Source organism: Stigmatopora nigra, chromosome 6 (assembly GCF_051989575.1).
Source record: "Stigmatopora nigra isolate UIUO_SnigA chromosome 6, RoL_Snig_1.1, whole genome shotgun sequence".
NCBI classification, from domain to species: domain Eukaryota; kingdom Metazoa; phylum Chordata; class Actinopteri; order Syngnathiformes; family Syngnathidae; genus Stigmatopora; species Stigmatopora nigra.
Window position 1 is genome coordinate 8866678 of NC_135513.1, and position 17562 is coordinate 8884239.

Genomic DNA, 17562 nt, shown 5'->3' on the forward strand with positions numbered 1-17562 from the left:
TTGTAGTTTTGTGACAACCAAGAAAATGTGATGTCCACACGTGTGGACGCCAGATCCAAGGAGGTTTAAACCATTGTCACTCGGTCTTACAGTGCCGACTGTATTTAGGAGGCACGCTCTCACCTGGCACAAATCCGGATCCAGGGTTGTGTCTGTATCTTGGTCGCGTTCCAAGAGAGCCAGAGGGAGGGCGACACGATGGCTGTTGCTAAGGGTGTGAGCCAAGGTGCTGTATAACCTGGTGGCACCTCCACCCATTGGATAACCTGGTAAGAAAAACACCAATATGGTGGAATATGAGTCACACGTGACACACAATGGCAAATGTTGAGCAAATAAACGGTGCCATTTGTTTACTTTTCCATTCAGTTGGTGTGCACAGGACCGTGTTTTTGTTATGACTCGCATGCTCGCAGCTATGCCGTCCTGTGATCGATAGATAACTCTTAACTGAGGGGTGTTTGAACACTCAGATATTGCACGTGAGTGTGTTTGTGTGTGTGTATTGAAGCATCTGTTATCAATTAACCAGTGGATAATCGCCTCTCCTTTGAAAGACACCAGCTTGACCCTGTGGCTGGTCGCTGACACAAAATGACCCGAATGTCAATGGGGAGTTAACCAGTCAGACGACAGCCACTAAATGGATCAAGCTGCGAAATAGTTTGCGTTACAGTCATTAGATAGATACGCTTGAAATGACCCTCTAATGTCTTGAACCAATAAGGCATCATAATATTTGGATTTCAAAGTACATTACATTAGGAATTATTGGCGCAAGCTTGCCTAGTCAATGTGGGTCATATTGATTTGGACTAGGTCTGATACAATGTGTTAATGTTCATAACCCAAAAAAAACAATCAATACTAAAATAGATTCCTAGTATCCCCATTACATCTGTTTATATGGGAATATCTTTGAGAACTTGTACACATTTTCAATTAAAAAGGCTGTTTTTACAATAAAATAATCCATCTATTTCTACACAGCATCACCTTATTAGAATAGATGAATCCACTAATTAATTGGAGTATGAAAATTCTTAATTATTAAAATTCACTAAAACAGACATTCTTAATGAGGAAAAGATCTAAATGATAAATTCTCATATATAAAGACCCTCTGATTATTTTGTCTTTCATTTTTCAAAATTTCCTATAATTGTTTTGGGGTAAAGAAAAGAAAATTGTGCTATGTGCATGGTATAAAACCAGCAAACGTGAGAGCTGCTACCACACTATGGAGAACTCAGTACAACAAATACTACAAATCAAGTTAAAATCTCCCATCTTGCATCCACGAATGTGTAGAAGCACACCCATCAAACTGACACAGGACTAAATTTAAACACAACAAAAAATAAGACAAGTTGCTTACTCATTGTACCCATCTCTATGTCCACGTTATGGTCTAATCACTGCGTTGTCGGGATCTGAAGATGAAAGCGATGTGACGTCCGTAAGTGTAAGCAGAGATCTGTTTTAGCTGCGCTTACTGGAACCTATAAAGCCTCGGGGGCGGGGAGGCCGATTACTAAGCGGAGACGTCATTCAGCCCGCCAACAGTATGAAGGTCATGTGCTGGTTTGACAGCGTAGTAAGCACAATACTCCTCTCTCACAACACCCCGGCACACACAATGGCCCATACAGTCTGTGTTAACAAGTGGTCGTCCCTGAGTTTAAGTGAACATAAAGTCTTATTTTTATGTGATTTTTTAACTGTCGCCTAGCATCTATTGTGTAAAGGTGTGTCTGCAAGCAAAGATTGCAGGTATGGAGCAACACCTCCTTGTTGAGGTCATCCAATCCTCATTTTTCAGTGTACTTTTCCACAACGTTTTCATTTCATATATATCTAAACAGGCCTGCAAAACAAACTAATGACCACACGCTGCAAACAGTTGGTAAATGTGCAAAGGATCTACAATATACTTGCATTTAGTAAGCGGAAAGCGAAACTTATGTAATAGTTAGTAGTTATAATAGTTAGTGTTTTTATTTTACCTATTATACCTGTTCGTATTTTACCTTTTTATCTACCTAGAAGTTGACTTTGGCACTGTTGGAATGTGACCCTAATGACCTTAATTATCGAGTAATGACATTCTTGTAAAGATAGTTTGTTATGTAACGTGGTTTGGAAAGGTCCCTGCTGCTAAATTTTAATAGGAGAAAACTGGTTTTACCACACTTAATATAGTTTTTTAAGAGCTGGAAAATGACTGCACTGTCTAATATGAAACTTGACCACCTTTAAAATGGTCAATTCATCAGGCCATCCTTTCAGGGTTATGGTTGAAAAAGACAGCATATTAAAGAACATACAGTACTTGCGGTCTCCAAGTGATGACTCAAATTTGTGTGCGCACACGACTCACGCCTGTGCACACCGGATACTTACCACACGTCACGACACGCAAGGCTCAGTGGAAAATGTCTCCTAACATCAAAAGGTTGTGGGTTGAATCCCCTGTCTAGGTGACCGAGTCCAAGTTTAGCCCATTCCTCAAAACTGTCAAGAGTGACATGTACATAATGAGCCCAAACTATAAATATACCTTTAAAAAAGGCTAGGTTGAAGAGTTAAGGTTAAGAGAGTATGTCTTAATTTTGCATTACTTTAATTTGACAGCCAAAACAATGTTTTCAACTGTTTTTATATAACAAGACCAAAAATAAAAAGGTTAACCATTAATTAAAAATAAATCATTGAGAGAAAAACAATAGTCGCAGGGGTGGCCATGTCTGGTCCCCTAGAGCCCCTATCAAGTATGATATCCATATCACCCTCTTCTACCACACCTGAATCAAATGATCAACTCATCATTCCAGATGCATCATACCGATCCCAATCATTTTATTCAGATGTGTTGGTCGAGGAAGACATGAAAAAAAGACTGGATCAAAACTACTGCTGTTGCAAAACTATTCATTCATTCATTCTCTGAACCGCTTTATCCTCACAAGGGTCGCAGGGGGGCTGGAGCCTATCCCAGCTGACTTTGGGCCAGAGGCGGGGGACACCCTGAATCGGTGGACAACCAATCACATTTATACTCACATCAAGGTCTATTTAAAGTGTCCAACCAGCCAACCATTCAAGTTTTTGGTATGTGGGAGGAAACCAGAGTACCCAGAGAAAACCCACGCAGGCCCAGGGAGAACATGCAAACTCAACAAAGGTGGATAGACCTGGATTTGAACCCATAACCCCACAGCTGTGAGTCCGGCGCTTCAACAACTCATGTGACAGCCCTTTTGGTGACATTAGGTGTGTGAAAAATTAGATTTCGTAATATTTTTGGAGGTTTATGTGATCCCTGCTGATAAAACTTTCATGAGAAGAACTAGTTAATATAGGCGACATTGTTTTAAATAAAAATATTGTTAGATGATGGTTTCCCATAGGATTTTTTCAATGCAAAAAGTGTATCAGCTCAAAAAAGATTAAGGGGAAAAACTCCCTTAAAGAATAGTGCAAAATGAAATTCAGCCCAGGACACCAAATTTCTGGTGACCTTTGATTGTGCAAAAAATAATAATAATAATAATAATAAATAAAAATGAAAGGTCGAGACTTTTTGCAAACATATACCTTATCTCTGATATGTCTGGATACTTTTGACGACACTCTTAAAACATATGTCAGTGGCCTGTAAGAATTCACACATGAGCCGTGCTGTCCTATAAACAGTGCAACAATTACAGTAAATAACAATAACATCATTATCCTCATCATGATTGTCTTGAAGGTTACAACAATAGGATGGGAGTGTGTTAAGCGTTATTTGTAGCACACAGGCAAGAGAGTATTTCGAAACGTTAAGTGCTAGATTGGGAAACCATGAGCAGGTTTAGGCTGTATTGACAGAGCGTGTGAGTAAAAAAGAGAAGGCGAGCTTCTCAGCCAGAGAGAGAGAGGGAGATCGAGCTCTATACTTTAATAGGACTTTGACATTTCCATATTGGGAAAGGGCAATTGCCTCATTACATTTCAGTACCTTGCTCTGGAAAACATTCTGTAGGTCATTTTCCATGGCGATTAAATTGTCATGTTTTACCATCTACTATAAAATCAAAATGTGTGTTATTTTGCGTTGAACTTATAAAGGCAGACCGCCAAGCACTATTTATGGATTCATGTTGAGAGACAAGGGTTGTTTTCACACTACTACAGCAGTCTATGTATACTGCACACTTCAACACAATAAGAAAAGCGATAATATCATGTTACGCATTCATCCCACTTCGATCTCCACTTTAATCTCTGACCTTTAGAATAGCCTCGTCTTCCACAATAAACTCTGATTTAACACTACAACTACCGTATGTACAGCTGTGGAACTCCAAAAGGTTGGAAATAAGTTGAAAAGGTGACACATTTCTAGGGGTCTTGTAAAAACATATTACTTACATAGGCAAAATGTATCTGAACCAACACAAAGAATACAACACAGACAAAAAGAACAGAATGCAACTAATATGTCATAGCAAAAAATACAAAAGAGCAAAGTCTGTTACTTTTTTTGTTATTTTTCAGCAAACATACCTGTAGATGCAGCTGTTTCTTTTGCTTCCTTACTGCTAAATTGCTACTTTCCTCTTGTGCCTGCTTTGCCTGTGTAAGATTCTAAATGCTTATGGGTGACCCTGCTGACAGCCAGTGTTGTTGCCAGCTTGTAACCCTGTACTCACATAGCAAGGTCATTTATAAGGGAAAACTAGATAGTAATTGTGAGATGGTTAAATCTGCCCTCTGCTGGATGTACCTTAGTTTGCACAAAAAAATCTCAATGCACACCAACCACCATCTGAAATTCTTTTAATTTAAAACTATATATTTAACTTATATTAATAATAGTCATTCTCATTAAAGTTTTATCAGCGGGGATCACATAAACCTCCAAAACACCTCTATCCTTAAGTTCTTTATAATCCTATACACCCGTGGTAGGGAACCTAAGGCTCGGGAGCCATATGTGGCTCTTTTGATGGGTGTATATGGCTCTGCGCCTTTTTAAATCATAATTTTTCTTCATTAGACTCTTCTGCATGCATACTCTCATTGATTAGCAACAGTGAAAGAAAAACTGGCACTGCAGCCTTTGTAAAATTTAATAGTTGTGTCATTCTCGAAACTTTTGGCCATGATTGTAGTCTTTAAAAAATGTCTAGGAAAAGGGCTTCATCTGCGTTTACAGATTAGAGAAATTAATGGAATGTGAAAGGTTTCTTTACAAGAAAAAATAAAAATAAAAAACATTCTTCACAAAAATATATTTGATCGTTTCGAATGTAGTGTTTGATGAAGGTTTTGCTTTACTTAAGTTTAGGTGCCCATGTTTTACAATGCACGAACATTCAAATGAGCGTGACGTTAACACCAGACCGTTTTTTATATTGCATTATTTAAATGTTCATACCATGAGGTAAACATAGCCTACGATAAATACAGTAATGCATGATGTTTGGTTGATATCGGATTTGGTAGATCTTACCTGGGAAAAGAAATCTTTACTCTTATCATTTGGGCAAGAATTGTGTTTTGCCGAAATGTATTTACGCGACCATCGAGCCACCGAAACGTCGTCGCAGGCTGGTGTCGTCATTCACTATAACTTGTGACGTGAGACATTATACCAGCATAGTGATTGTCGAAAATAAAGTATAAACGTGTAATTTGCCCCATTCTTGCATGCTTCCAGTTTTGCAAAATGTTTTCTATTTACTGAACACAAATCTGAATTTTAAAATGTCTTTTTTTAAATTGGTTTTCATATTTTGTGTGGTAGAATTGAGATACGTATTGTTTTGCTTACTATAATTCAATTATTCAACTTAAAATGTGAAGGTAAATACACGGTAACCCAAAAAAATGTGTCTGCCTTTTCAATAACCCGTTCCTTTTAAATACGGTCAGATTTTTTTTGGTTGCATTATCAAAAGCCAGTTGAAAATACACATCACGCATCTAGTTTTGTGTGTGTTGTTTCTATGGTTGAAATCAAAGAACCAACGTGGTGACGTCTAATTCATGCGACTTTCCTTGAGTCCTTTGCAAGATGGAACAAAAGTGTGAGAAGTGGTCTGTTTCCGAGGTCGAATGTTTCTTAGACATTTTAACTGACGAACACATCAATAATCCTTTCGACAAGAACCATAGAAACTCCGAAACATTTGCGCAGATTCAGGATTCTCTGGCTCAGCGCGGATTTTACCGTACGACCTCGCAGTGTCGGAATAAAGTCAAGAAACTATACAAGCGATACATTCGAGCATGCAAAACGCTCCAAAATCCCGTATGCTCCGACCAAGAAAAAAACAACTTCCGTTACTTTGACGCCGTCGACGCAATTATAGGAGGGGAAAAAAGCCTCGGGCGAAATATGTTGCAGGTCAACCAACCAGAAATCGCACAAACCGGTGAGAATTTTCTGCACATCCCTTGCGCTATTGCTAGATAGTGTGCTAAAAAACGAATCAGATTTTGATATGCAAGAACTGGAACTGGTCTTTGTGTATTTTGTCTATTTGTATTCACTTTCAAGACTAGCCACTTCCAATTTTATGGCACAAATATTAGAAATAACATCATCTACAACTTGTACATTTTTGTTTTTGTCACAGATGGAGATGTGACATTTGCAGTCAAAGATGAGTACATTCCAATCAGCTCATCTCCAATTAAAAGTGCAGACCACAGCCAAACACAAGTAACTTTTCCGGTTATCTCTGAGGTATCCTCTTTGGCCTGTGTATCATCAAATCCAAATGCAAATACTTCTCCAATCCCAGGTAATTTTTGTTTGTAATCTATCAAATTACTGGTAGGTCATACATACATTCGTACATGCATAACAAGAATACATGCCGTTTACATAGTGATACTACAACGACAATCTGCAGCGATTGTGTTGTAGAGTGGTGAAAAAACATTTGCACGCCGCATGTCATTTTGGGCATCGGGCATTCACTGGTGTCGTCCACTTAGTCTTGTTTATCCTGCAACATTTGGCCGTTTTGTCTTTTATAATATAACAGAAACTACTGTATTCTCTGTTATAAGGCCCATCTTTAAATTTGTTTCATAAATAGTGGTAGTGGTGGTAGTAGTAGTAGGGAAATGTGTAATTGGATTGGATACCTTTATTTATCCTGTATTTGGGAAATTGCATTGTTACAGTAGCAAGAGGGTGAGAATGCAGTTACAGAAAAGGCCTAGTTACACATAGTTAAAAGTTAAACAATACAGTCACAAAGGCTACAGAACAACAAAGCAAAAAGCACAAAGTGCAAAGCATAATATATGGGATCATTAAAAATCATGATATACACTAGATGGAGCTGTGATAGTAGGGGGTTGTGTTACATACATCCACCAGAAGAAGCTATACTCTTAGTAATGGGGGGTGTTATACATCCTCTAGATGGGGAGGTGGGGCTGCAGTAGTAGTAGTGGGCTGTATTATAGATCCACTAGCAGCTAGCTAGAGCTGCAGTAGTAGTTGGGTGTGTAATATATATCCACTAGATGGAGCTGTGGTTGGGGTTGTGTTATATGTCGAGATTGAGCTTTGCTAAAGCAAATTTTATACAAAAGTTTAAGTTTCTTAGTTTCGCCAGAAAATTCGATACATTCCATATAATGTGTGTTGGTCGCATTTAATACAGAAAATAAATTCTACAACCTTTGCTGAGGGACAGGTTGATCAAATGTATGTGGTAGGAGTGGGTAGTAGAAGTTTCCTAAAGTTTTATCTGATTGTGCTGAAAATAAACTAGTTTGAAAGCATTGAAACCAGACAAGACAGTAACATCTAGTGGTGTATCGCCAATACATCATCAGCTTCTAATACTCTTTGGTATACTGATATCAGTAAAATGTGTTCTACAAAACAATTAGTCCTAAAACGGACATCGAAATCTATTTCTAGTGTGGTGATTTGCGTAGATTCAGTTGGATTATCACTGTGTAAAGGGGGCCTAAAACTTGAAATCCTTTCGTTTTCAGTGGTAGTTAAAAGTACCTTGCTCTATATTCTTTCAACAGATCCATCTGATCAGGTGGCCAAAGCCATTGCTAATTTTCTTATCATGGATATCTATCCTCCCGAGCTGGCAGCCGGTGAAGGCTTCATCAAGATGATCCACTCACTGTTTCCCACCTGCAAGGAAGTTCCATCACCTCTCTTCCTTGAGAACTTCTTGAAAGAACACCAAAGCAGACTAAAGAAAAACCTTGCTGATATGCTGTGGGCATCCTGTAATGGAAAAAACAAAAAGAGGTCTGATGACACCTCTTTGATAGCGAATGGCAACGGTCATGTTGGGCAACCTCCCAGACAAAAGGGAGAAGCTTCTTACTATCCCACACTAAGTGTAGATGTTTGGGTTCAAAACTGGGAGGGCAATAATGAGGATTATATCACACTCTTTGCACATCTTATAGACACTGACTTCAATTGGCACAATGTCCACTTGGCAACACAAAAACTGAATGAGAGTGTTGCACCGGATAAGATGCTTGAGAGCTTAGACATCCAAGTAAGGCTTATGGCCAAAGAGTGGGGAATTTCTCATGTTAATCTAGTCTTACTTGGAGGTAAAGAAAACGATAGAAGTCCAATAAAAAATAGGAAATCTCAAGGAACAATCTTTCCGGAGATCAAAACATACAAGTCACCCAAGGAATCACAGAATCCTGGATGCGGTCTATCAAGTGAAAGACCCCCATTTGTCCCATGCTTTTTCAGCGTCATGCAGGGATGCATTGAGGAAATAATGTCACACCCTGTTGTATCCAAGACACTGTCTCAATTCCAAAGTGTTCTTTTTACCTTGCTCCATCCCCCTGATTGCACGTCTTACGGCTACAACAGGTTGCAGAGTGTGAGCAAAGAGGTTCAGGCAGAGTTAAACGCATGGGCCACTCGCCATCTGCCAGCCTGGTATCGACTCTATCCTTTGCTGAACACACTTCTAAAGCATAAAAAGCTCATAATGGGTTTTATGAAAGAGATCAAATCTGAAAACCTTTCTGATGAAGACACTGCTTCAGCATCATGCTCCTCTAGCGGTGGTGCCAACTCTTCATCCAGGTCATATAACTTAACATTGTCCCCTGGCGAATGGAAGATCATGCAGGAGTTAAGTTTGGTCCTCAAACTTTTTGATGTTGCGTGCCACACACTTGCCAAAGAAACCTTGCCATCTTTATCTTTGATCAAACCCATTCTTACCGGCCTGCTTAACTGCCACCTTGTGTGCCGACCAGAAGACACAATGATTCCAAAAGAGTTGAAGCAGATGGTGCGGTTAAAGTTGGCAAGTTATTACAGCAATCCGGATGTCAACAGGATTTTGTGTGTGGCCTGTTCCCTCGACCCTCAATTTAATGGGCTGCGATTTATGGACAAAACGGTGAGTGTTTGATTCATTCTAATGAAATTTTGACCAGACATTGGTCTCAACTCAATCCACACATGAAAAGAAATCATAACATGAGAGGCCATTTGTTTTCTCTGTAGCAATTGTGCCTGTTGCCTCCTTTTAATGGTACTTTCACGGAGGTCCTTAGCTCGTCACGTTAGTATGTCATGTTTTTGTTTTTGCCTGTGTTATTGGAATTCATTCCTTATAAACTGGACCAAACTGAACCTATATTTTAGCCATTGGGCTAAGAACCGCCCCTCTCCAATAGGGTCCGCAAGCCAGTTGTAAGAAACGAGATGGATATATTCTGTCTGCTAGACCTCTTACCGATTGTAGGACAAAGGCTTGAATATAAGCATGAATGACGGACTTAAATGTTGTGATTTCTTGTCATCTGTAGATTATTTTAATTCATAATAATAACGTCTAGTAGAAATTTCAGTGAAAATCACTTTAATGAGAAACGTTAGTACTTAATTTGCCCATTGTACATACAGTAACAACATTTTGTATTCACCTCTATAATTCAACGCTCATCTAAATGTGTTTTATCTTTCACTTTCAAGGAACAAAACCAGACATTCGATTGGCTTAAGGAAGAAGCCATCAGGTTAGCAAAGGCGGATGGAAAGACTGACAATGTAAATGAGTTTAGGCTGGGCAAGAGAAGCTTGCCCTCTGATTTAGAAAAACCAAAGACTTACTTCTTGAGAACCAAAAAATCCAAACAATCTCACTCAATGGACTCTGAAGCTCTAGAGAACGGGCCAAAAAATGAAGTGGGGGTCAAAGATGTGAAGGACCTGGCAGAGCCTGACTCACAAAGTGAGGTGTCTGGTATGGAATTCTTGCTCGGAGACTTGTTCCCTACAGTTCAGAGCAAGGAGGATTCGCTGGAAGAGTCTGTCAACATGGAACTATCTTTGTTCCGAGCTTGCGCTGGGGCCACGTTGGGAATCGAGCCCCTGCAGTGGTGGAAGAAAAACGCGTTCCAATTTCCAAATTTAGTTAGAGTGGCACGGGTTTACCTGGCTGCCCCAGCAGCACTCGCTTATATGGTTCAGGACTTTATGCAGGACAGAGCACAATTGATAAAGAATAGACACAACATCCCACCAAAAAGTTTAGACACCATCCTATTTCTGCATCACAATCAGATGTTCACATCTGACTTCAGTTGTTATTGATATTGGGATTTTTATTATTTCATTTAAATGTTTTAGCCTTGTGCCAAAACTTTCAGCACATAAGTTTCCTGGCCTGGTTTAAATGATCTGTTCAAAGTTTTTTTTTAAATCAATTTTGTAGTATTCTAGCAGTAAACCACTGTTTTTTCCTGTTTTGAAATGTTAAACTTTCTCACTACAATGGAAACCTGCTTTTTTTATTGTGTTTTGACAGGAAGTCATTGAGTACATATTGTAACTTTTCATGCACAGTGTATGCTAGGAGTGAAGACCTAACAATTTCACAAAGAATGGCATTGGATGCAAGTCCCAAGAGGACACCATTTCACCAATATGGTGGTTTTTCAAGTGTAATCGGTTGAACAGCAAAAACTCATTGGCGACATCCATTGAGCTGGATTGTTAGACATGTTTTTTTTGCACCCATTGGAGCATTTTGTGCAAGGGGAGGTTGTTATACAATTGTGAGATGATGCATAGTTATAATATACTAGTTATTAGTTTATATAAATGTTTGGCCTACAGGGAAATAGTACCTCCATTTTTCTCATTGACTAGTACCATCATCCATTTTTCTTAACCACCATCAGTGTCACATGGTCCAACAGCACTGGCAAGTTTTTGAAGGATGATTTCGTAGATTCCTACTGTATAACATCCCTCACATTAATAGTTCTTATAATAAATAAAAACAATTACATTGTGTTGTTTTATCCGTCATTCTCATTGTAGCATCATACTGAAATAGCAATCTTGGTTTTGACCAACTTATGTATGAAATGTATTTCAAGACTGAGGATTTATATAGTGTATTTTTGAACAGTATATTTATATATGCACACTTTTTAATAGCTTCCTGAGGAGGCCACTTACTATACATAGTATACTTTTGCCGAAGAACCAATTTAACTGGATTGTACAAAATACAGAAAAGAAAGAAAATGTTTACTCAATATCAACACAGAGTACATGGTACTACACTTACTCAAGTACTTTTGCATTAAGTGTGACACTGTGTCTGTTCCTCTTAAGGTGGGCTATTTTCTTACAGTGGATAAAGACAAACAAGGGATGGATGAATGCCAGGAGAGTGATGAGGGTGAGGGCAATGTCCACCTGTAACCCAAAGCAGAGAAATCAATATGCCTGTAAGTTGCCATAGACCTCCTTTCACCCTATATGTTGATTTCAACCATTGAAATTCATTTTTGTTGTTTTGGTTAGATGTTTGACATTTGAAATTAAATATTGCCTGGCTGAGCATCACACTTTTAGAAACTAACATCAGTGCTAACTATTGAGTTTAAGTTTGAGCTTGCTTTATTAGCTTAATTCAGTGAGTGGAGTCACTTATATATTTAATATATAAATAGGCTGAATAGCAGGGCTTCTCCATATGTCAATCGCGAGTTACCAGTCGATCAAATGACAGTAAGATTTGATATAAGGATTGGATTTGTAGTAAATTTTTACAAGATACTTGAGCTGGGAAACAGTCATCACAAGTTCAAGCACAACTATTACCTGGCTACAATATTTTGGTTCCTGCTGGCATCAGGTATATCATCTGCATACATAACTACTCAGCTTTGTTAGGGGCCCGAAAAAAAATAGATTGAGCAAAAAGGTTTTAGCACTCCTGCTGTATGTACTGTTTCACATATAAGGTCAGAAAGCTTAGATTGCAGTCCAATACTTACATAAAAAGGATCTCCTCCAAGCGGTCCTTTAACCAGTGCAAAGCAGGGGTACTGAAGTAGTGATATTACTGATGACATAGACATGACAAGGCCATACAGTTTCCCAAAGTGACAAGCTGGGAAACTGATGGAAGCGTTTATCATTAATTTGACAGGCAGTTGTAGTGTTTGTCATAATACAATTTTACTCACACAATGTTAATGAAGGCTGCATTTCCCCCATAAAGGAAGGCGCGATTAATGACTTGCAAGGCAAATGTAAAGTACTGTAAGGGTAAGAAGGGAATGGAGGCACATAAGGAAAAGAGCAGGCACTGAAGGGGAGTCAGGAACAGAGACAGCAACGCAGCACGCATATCAGCCTCCTGCTCAGTTTCTCCTACAAACAAAAACATGGTTAGGAAGGCAGATCCGTGCATACTACAGACTCCTTTACAGTGATGAATAATGAATACTAAATGTTTTGTCACTATGCTAACACCCGCCGTAATCCCCAATTCACCAGGACAAAGCGGTTTTCCCTTGTGTCTGTCTAGTATGAGTCCATTCCAGGGGGCACACAATACCCCACACAACTGCGTCAAGGCAAAGGCATTGGTATACCGACTCACTGAGGAAGAGAGAATGCATACAAGGTCAGCAAAATACAGCATTGTACTCTGTTATACTCATCTAGTTGACTAGGAAGTTTACCCAGGTTGGCATCATTTTGGCCCAGTCGGATGAGTGAAGGGTTAAGGGTGCCGATGAAGAAATAATGTCTCAATTGCATGATGGACAACCATAGTAGTTGCCACAAGAAGAACCAGGACAGCACACAACTCCTAAAACTTACCACTAAATCAAGAGGGTTACAGTCAAAGATAAATCACTTTATTTCAAAAGGTTTTCTACTATGTATTACCTTCTCCAGATGGATTAAGATCTATCTCATTGTTGGGTATGTTCATTCTGCAGCTTGGCTTGCTTGTAACTTCTAAGGCTTCATCTGTCATATTCTGCTCCACGTTGTATGAGTTGCTCTTTCCGCATTTCACGCTATGAAATCAGCAATGTAACATTAAGATGCACAAGTCTACAGTTTAGTGTACACAAAAAAAAGAAAAAATCACGTTCATACCCATAGGTGTAGTGCTGTGGCAGTGGGTAAGGGATACGTTTCCTGGGCATAAGAGTGAATGTCCGCATGATGTGTATAATGGAACAAAAGGACAGAAAAAGGAAGGAGGAGCGCATTGAGATGCCTTGTTCATGTAGAACCTAAACCATAGACAAAATAACATATGGTTATGGTAGATCAGTCATTCAAATAGGATTTAAATCATTAATGCTAGATTGTCTTCCAGGTGATTGACCACATTGTTGTTAACATTTAACTTTATTGAGAAGCACCCATATAAAGTTCCACATCATGAAACACTTGGGCAGGGGAAGGGAACCTATTGCTAAGGAGCCACATGTGGCTTTTTTTGATGGGTGATTATGGCTCTACGCTAACCTGGGAGCTAAAAAAGGTTCCCAACCCCTGCACTAGGGGAATATTCTTGAACATTTTTTGTTTCACACAAATTCACCAACTATTTTATTGCTGTCATTATAGGTTACTTCATTTCATGTGGTTTGACCAGTTTACCTTAATGAAGAGAAATACAGCTGATGAGGAGTCAAATGCACCACTGTACAGGGTGATGATGGTAGACCGGTGAGTTGGAAACAAGTTGCCCACCTTTTGTGATTCAGAAATATAGTGTATTTACTTTTACAAAACTGCTTGTGTTAGTCTCATTATACACACACACATACATGCTAAAAACCTACCGTATTTTCAGGACTATAAGGCGCACTTAAAAGTATTAAATTTTCTCCAAAATAGACGGAGAATATATATGGAAAAAAATAAAATGTGTAATTCATTGAGGGTGCGCTTTATAATGTGGTGCGCCTTATAGTCGTGGAAATACGGTAGATAATTTAATTCCGGTTTTGAGTAGATTTAAGTAGTAAAAATTAGTAAAAACACATCATAACCCAACCTAAAACAGAATATACTCGTAAATCATGTGTTTGTTACATGGGTATTCAGTGGGGATAACTACGTTTTTATTGTTCCAAAATTATGTGAAAGTTATAGAAATCAATACACTCGACAAAAGCACATAATCAGTACGCAACTGCAGCATATATATGGAGCAACATGATCATCATTAAAAATCACACCAAAGCATTCAAATGTAAATTAAATAGTATTTCTACCTGCATGTTTGTCATTAGGAGCAGCATTCCCCCCATAGCAATGCAGGATAAGGCAGGAAAAAGCAGGATTGAAAACGCTAAAAATACATTTTGAAAAAAGTCTGTGACATATGAACTTTTACATATCCTTTTTTCATAAGTCTCGTCATAGGACCATTACGCTTTGCAATTTCAGTCCACGGAACCTACTTGCATTTGAAATGGTCACAAGAAGGGTTCCAGTAGTGTAAAGAGATCTGGAGATAAATAAAAATATGTCGTTAAATATTAGTCATATGTTAATACACATAATGTTTTTACAAAAATTAATGTTGCCAGGGCCAAATTGGAAGTTTCCACTTTTATTTGTTGAAAATTATGATATAAATCATCATATTGTACAGCGCTAATTTGTATCAATGTATTTACTGTATTCACAGCTGAGCACTAAGTCACTTACTCAATATAAAAAAGATGATAAAGTGAACCATTGTTATCGTTTCAGTGCTATATGGGATATTGGGACTATGAAATCAATAACATTATACTTTTTTGTTGACAAATGTAATATATATGTAGAATATGTTGATAAAAGAGCCACTGATTAAATTTTTATCGGCAATATCAGAACTTTGCTTAATTCAATTGTCTGTGAATTTATTTTTGTTTTAGTTTAAACAATGTATTCCCAATAGAATTTGGTCTTATAAAAGTCCTGAGTAACGATAAAAAAACTCACATTGCCAGGAGTCTGGTTACCATTGTGCCAAAGTAATCAAAAAGAAAGCCACTAAATAGATTGGTGAAGTTGTTGAGGAAAGATGCAATTGTGAAGACCAGACTAAACATCTCATCCTGACTAGTGCAGTCTGCAAAGACAAACGTTATGAAAGCAGACATTATTAGTGACTAAATTATACATATAAAATGTTTGACTAAATTCAATTTCTCTTTTAAAAATAAGGAAACTGCAAAATTTTCATGGTCAAATTAACAACAAACTACTGTAAAAACTTAATATAAATCTACACTCTTCATTTTAATTTAATCTTTAAACAGAAAGTCAATCACTCATGATTTACTTTCCCGGGCCACACAAAATGATGCGGTGGGCCAGATTTGGCCCCTGGGCCGCCACTTTGACACCTATGGATTATCGTATAAATATGTACTGTACAGCACTATATAATTTTTATATTGCATTAAATTATTTTATTTTTGTTTAGTATATCATTTTTTGAAGGTGTTTTAACAGTAAAATTCAGTCAAACACAGCGGCACGTATTCTACAATAAACAGGGTGTCTATCAAATTTCTACACCGGAAACAAATTACACTTCCATGAGCTTTTTTAATGTCTCTTACCTTTAACAGTGGTTGTGCCATTTCTTTCTAGATCACTGACACAAAGCTGGCTGAAGTAGCCGTCCTCCTTTAGGACAAAAACTAGGGATGCATACCCAAACACCACACCAGCAAAACAGAGACACTCAAGCATCCCAGAAAAAAAGGTCAGCCAGTAAAGAAGCCTCGTACCAGTCGTATCACTCTGCATGCTTCACTTTTGAAGGTTCTTATTGTCCTTTTAAATGCTTTATTCTTTCTACAACACAGAAAGATTCATATTATTTAAGGATGCAGTCTTTTAAAAGCCAAATTATATAACCTCACAAATAAATATCAACAATCTACCTGTTACACATGCTGGAAGAAATTAGTTTTAATAGTCTTAAAAAAGGTAAGATATACTACAGTACATTGCTGCATGTTTTGCTTGGCAAAGTATTCAGAGGTACAGTTTGAAATACAAAATGAATTGGGAGGTGAAATAATGATACGCTAACGTCACAGTTGTCTTAAAAAAAATTCTATACCAGATAAATGTAGTGAACAAAAACTCACTGAATTCCAGATCACTAGTCCAATTCGATTTGAGGATGTCTAAAATCATATTGTCTATTGCCTGCTCAATCTCATTGTTTGGACATATGTCTTTCCGATTTGACAGGCATTTACCACCAGGCGGAGCTTCCCCTAATCCCGATTAGTCCCATTAATCTATGCATGTTGACACAAGAATGTCTTCCATAAGCATTACAAACACAAGTCTGTTTTATAGTTTTTTTTCTGTTTAACGGTCGTGAAATACAACAATTCTACAAATCACCACAGAGTTTGACTAAAGTGTTAATTAATTTGAAACAAAATTACCTTGCAGTGTTTAGTAGCTCCCCGCATTGTTATAGTACAGTTTAGTAAAAGAAACTGCGCCTTGAAGCTTCAGCAGTGAGCAAGCGAGCATGTGGATCCAAATGGGCATAACCATTGGCTCTTATTGCCTGTGACATGTGTCCAATCCTGGCATTGCTGTAATTATAATTATAGGGATGCTAGACTAAGCAAAAATTTCAGGAAATCAAGGCATGCTAAAGTTATGTACAGTTTTTGCCAAAAATGCACAATTCCACCAATATTATATGGCAAAAACATACTCATTTATTTCCAGTCTTCCTCATTACTAACAGGGTAAAAATAAGAAATTACAAGGGATGCATTGATGTGTTAAGTGAGCATATTTTGAGAACTTTTTATCTGGGAAATGTTGCAATGTGAGAGGAAAAATATGACCTAAAAATGTGAAACTGTTTTAATTTGTAAAGGTCAATGTGATGGATGTTAATAAGCATGTATAATATCGCATCCTTACAAGCCACAAGCCTACAAAGAATCCTCAGTGTTTTTATTCTCGTTTGAGTGCAGCAGTTTTTAAGTATCCTTTGTTGTACATATTATTAGTCACTCACTATGGTAAATAATCAGATGGATGTAGTTAGTACAAACACACATGAGATATAAATCACACACTATGCAAGTAGAAGATGACAGACAGACGACCAATTTATTATATTTACAAATTATGGAATTTATCTGAATGTTCTCAAGGTCTTTTTTTTTCTCACAGGGATAGAAATGCTTCCAGCAAATCAGTTAAAAGATAAGGATGAATTT

At 37.9% G+C, this 17562-nt stretch overlaps 3 protein-coding genes across 8 annotated transcripts in view; 1 reads left to right on the forward strand and 2 right to left on the reverse strand.

The window, feature by feature from the left end:
• The window catches only part of noctb (nocturnin b), an 8025-nt gene extending 2424 nt beyond the window's left edge, over positions 1-5601 (reverse strand). The window contains exons 1-3 of one of the 5 annotated variants that reach the window (XM_077718734.1): positions 5501-5574; positions 2404-2514; positions 124-266 (exon numbers count right to left, since the gene is read on the reverse strand). In XM_077718734.1, the coding sequence (XP_077574860.1) occupies positions 124-258 (135 nt within the window). In that variant the 5' untranslated portion in view covers positions 259-266; positions 2404-2514; positions 5501-5574. Of the gene's footprint in view, positions 1-123; positions 267-1378; positions 1802-2403; positions 2515-3597; positions 3662-4551; positions 4691-5500 lie in introns of those variants that run through there. The other 4 variants (XM_077718731.1, XM_077718732.1, XM_077718735.1 and 1 more) reach the window with 4 other exon arrangements.
• A 411-nt stretch (positions 5602-6012) lies between these two features.
• LOC144197970 (uncharacterized) lies at positions 6013-11319 on the forward strand. The gene is made up of 4 exons (XM_077718727.1): positions 6013-6425; positions 6630-6797; positions 8053-9422; positions 10001-11319. Exons 1-4 carry the CDS (start codon positions 6065-6067, stop codon positions 10619-10621), a joined length of 2520 nt encoding a protein of 839 aa, XP_077574853.1. The 5' UTR covers positions 6013-6064; the 3' UTR covers positions 10622-11319.
• On the reverse strand, positions 10697-16857 carry slc43a3a (solute carrier family 43 member 3a). Of its 2 annotated transcripts, none has more exons than XM_077718728.1 (13): positions 16765-16857; positions 15919-16156; positions 15293-15422; positions 14764-14810; positions 14575-14651; positions 13955-14047; positions 13442-13581; positions 13226-13359; positions 13015-13158; positions 12824-12931; positions 12514-12700; positions 12322-12445; positions 10697-11737 (listed from the first exon to the last, which is right to left on the reverse strand). In XM_077718728.1, exons 2-13 carry the CDS (start codon positions 16106-16108, stop codon positions 11603-11605), a joined length of 1509 nt encoding a protein of 502 aa, XP_077574854.1. In that variant the 5' UTR covers positions 16109-16156; positions 16765-16857; the 3' UTR covers positions 10697-11602. The 2 variants fall into 2 exon arrangements, with proteins under 2 accessions (XP_077574854.1, XP_077574855.1); XM_077718729.1 differs by lacking the exon at positions 16765-16857 and adding an exon at positions 16456-16561.
• Positions 16858-17562: the final 705 nt, after the last annotated feature.

What these genes read in the sequence shown, in the direction of transcription:
- LOC144197970 (XM_077718727.1), top strand. Translation starts at nt 6,065, where the DNA reads ATGGAACAAAAGTGTGAGAAGTGGTCTGTTTCCGAGGTCGAATGTTTC. An exon ending in ACCAGAAATCGCACAAACCG is followed by an intron (nt 6,426 to 6,629) that starts GTGAGAATTTTC and finishes TTTTTGTCACAG; the next exon opens with ATGGAGATGTGACATTTGCA. An exon ending in AAATACTTCTCCAATCCCAG is followed by an intron (nt 6,798 to 8,052) that starts GTAATTTTTGTT and finishes TTCTTTCAACAG; the next exon opens with ATCCATCTGATCAGGTGGCC.
- slc43a3a (XM_077718728.1), bottom strand. Translation starts at nt 16,108, where the DNA reads ATGCAGAGTGATACGACTGGTACGAGGCTTCTTTACTGGCTGACCTTT. An exon ending in TCCTAATGACAAACATGCAG is followed by an intron (nt 14,048 to 14,574) that starts GTAGAAATACTA and finishes GAATCACAAAAG; the next exon opens with GTGGGCAACTTGTTTCCAAC. An exon ending in TCTTAATCCATCTGGAGAAG is followed by an intron (nt 13,159 to 13,225) that starts GTAATACATAGT and finishes CTCTTGATTTAG; the next exon opens with TGGTAAGTTTTAGGAGTTGT.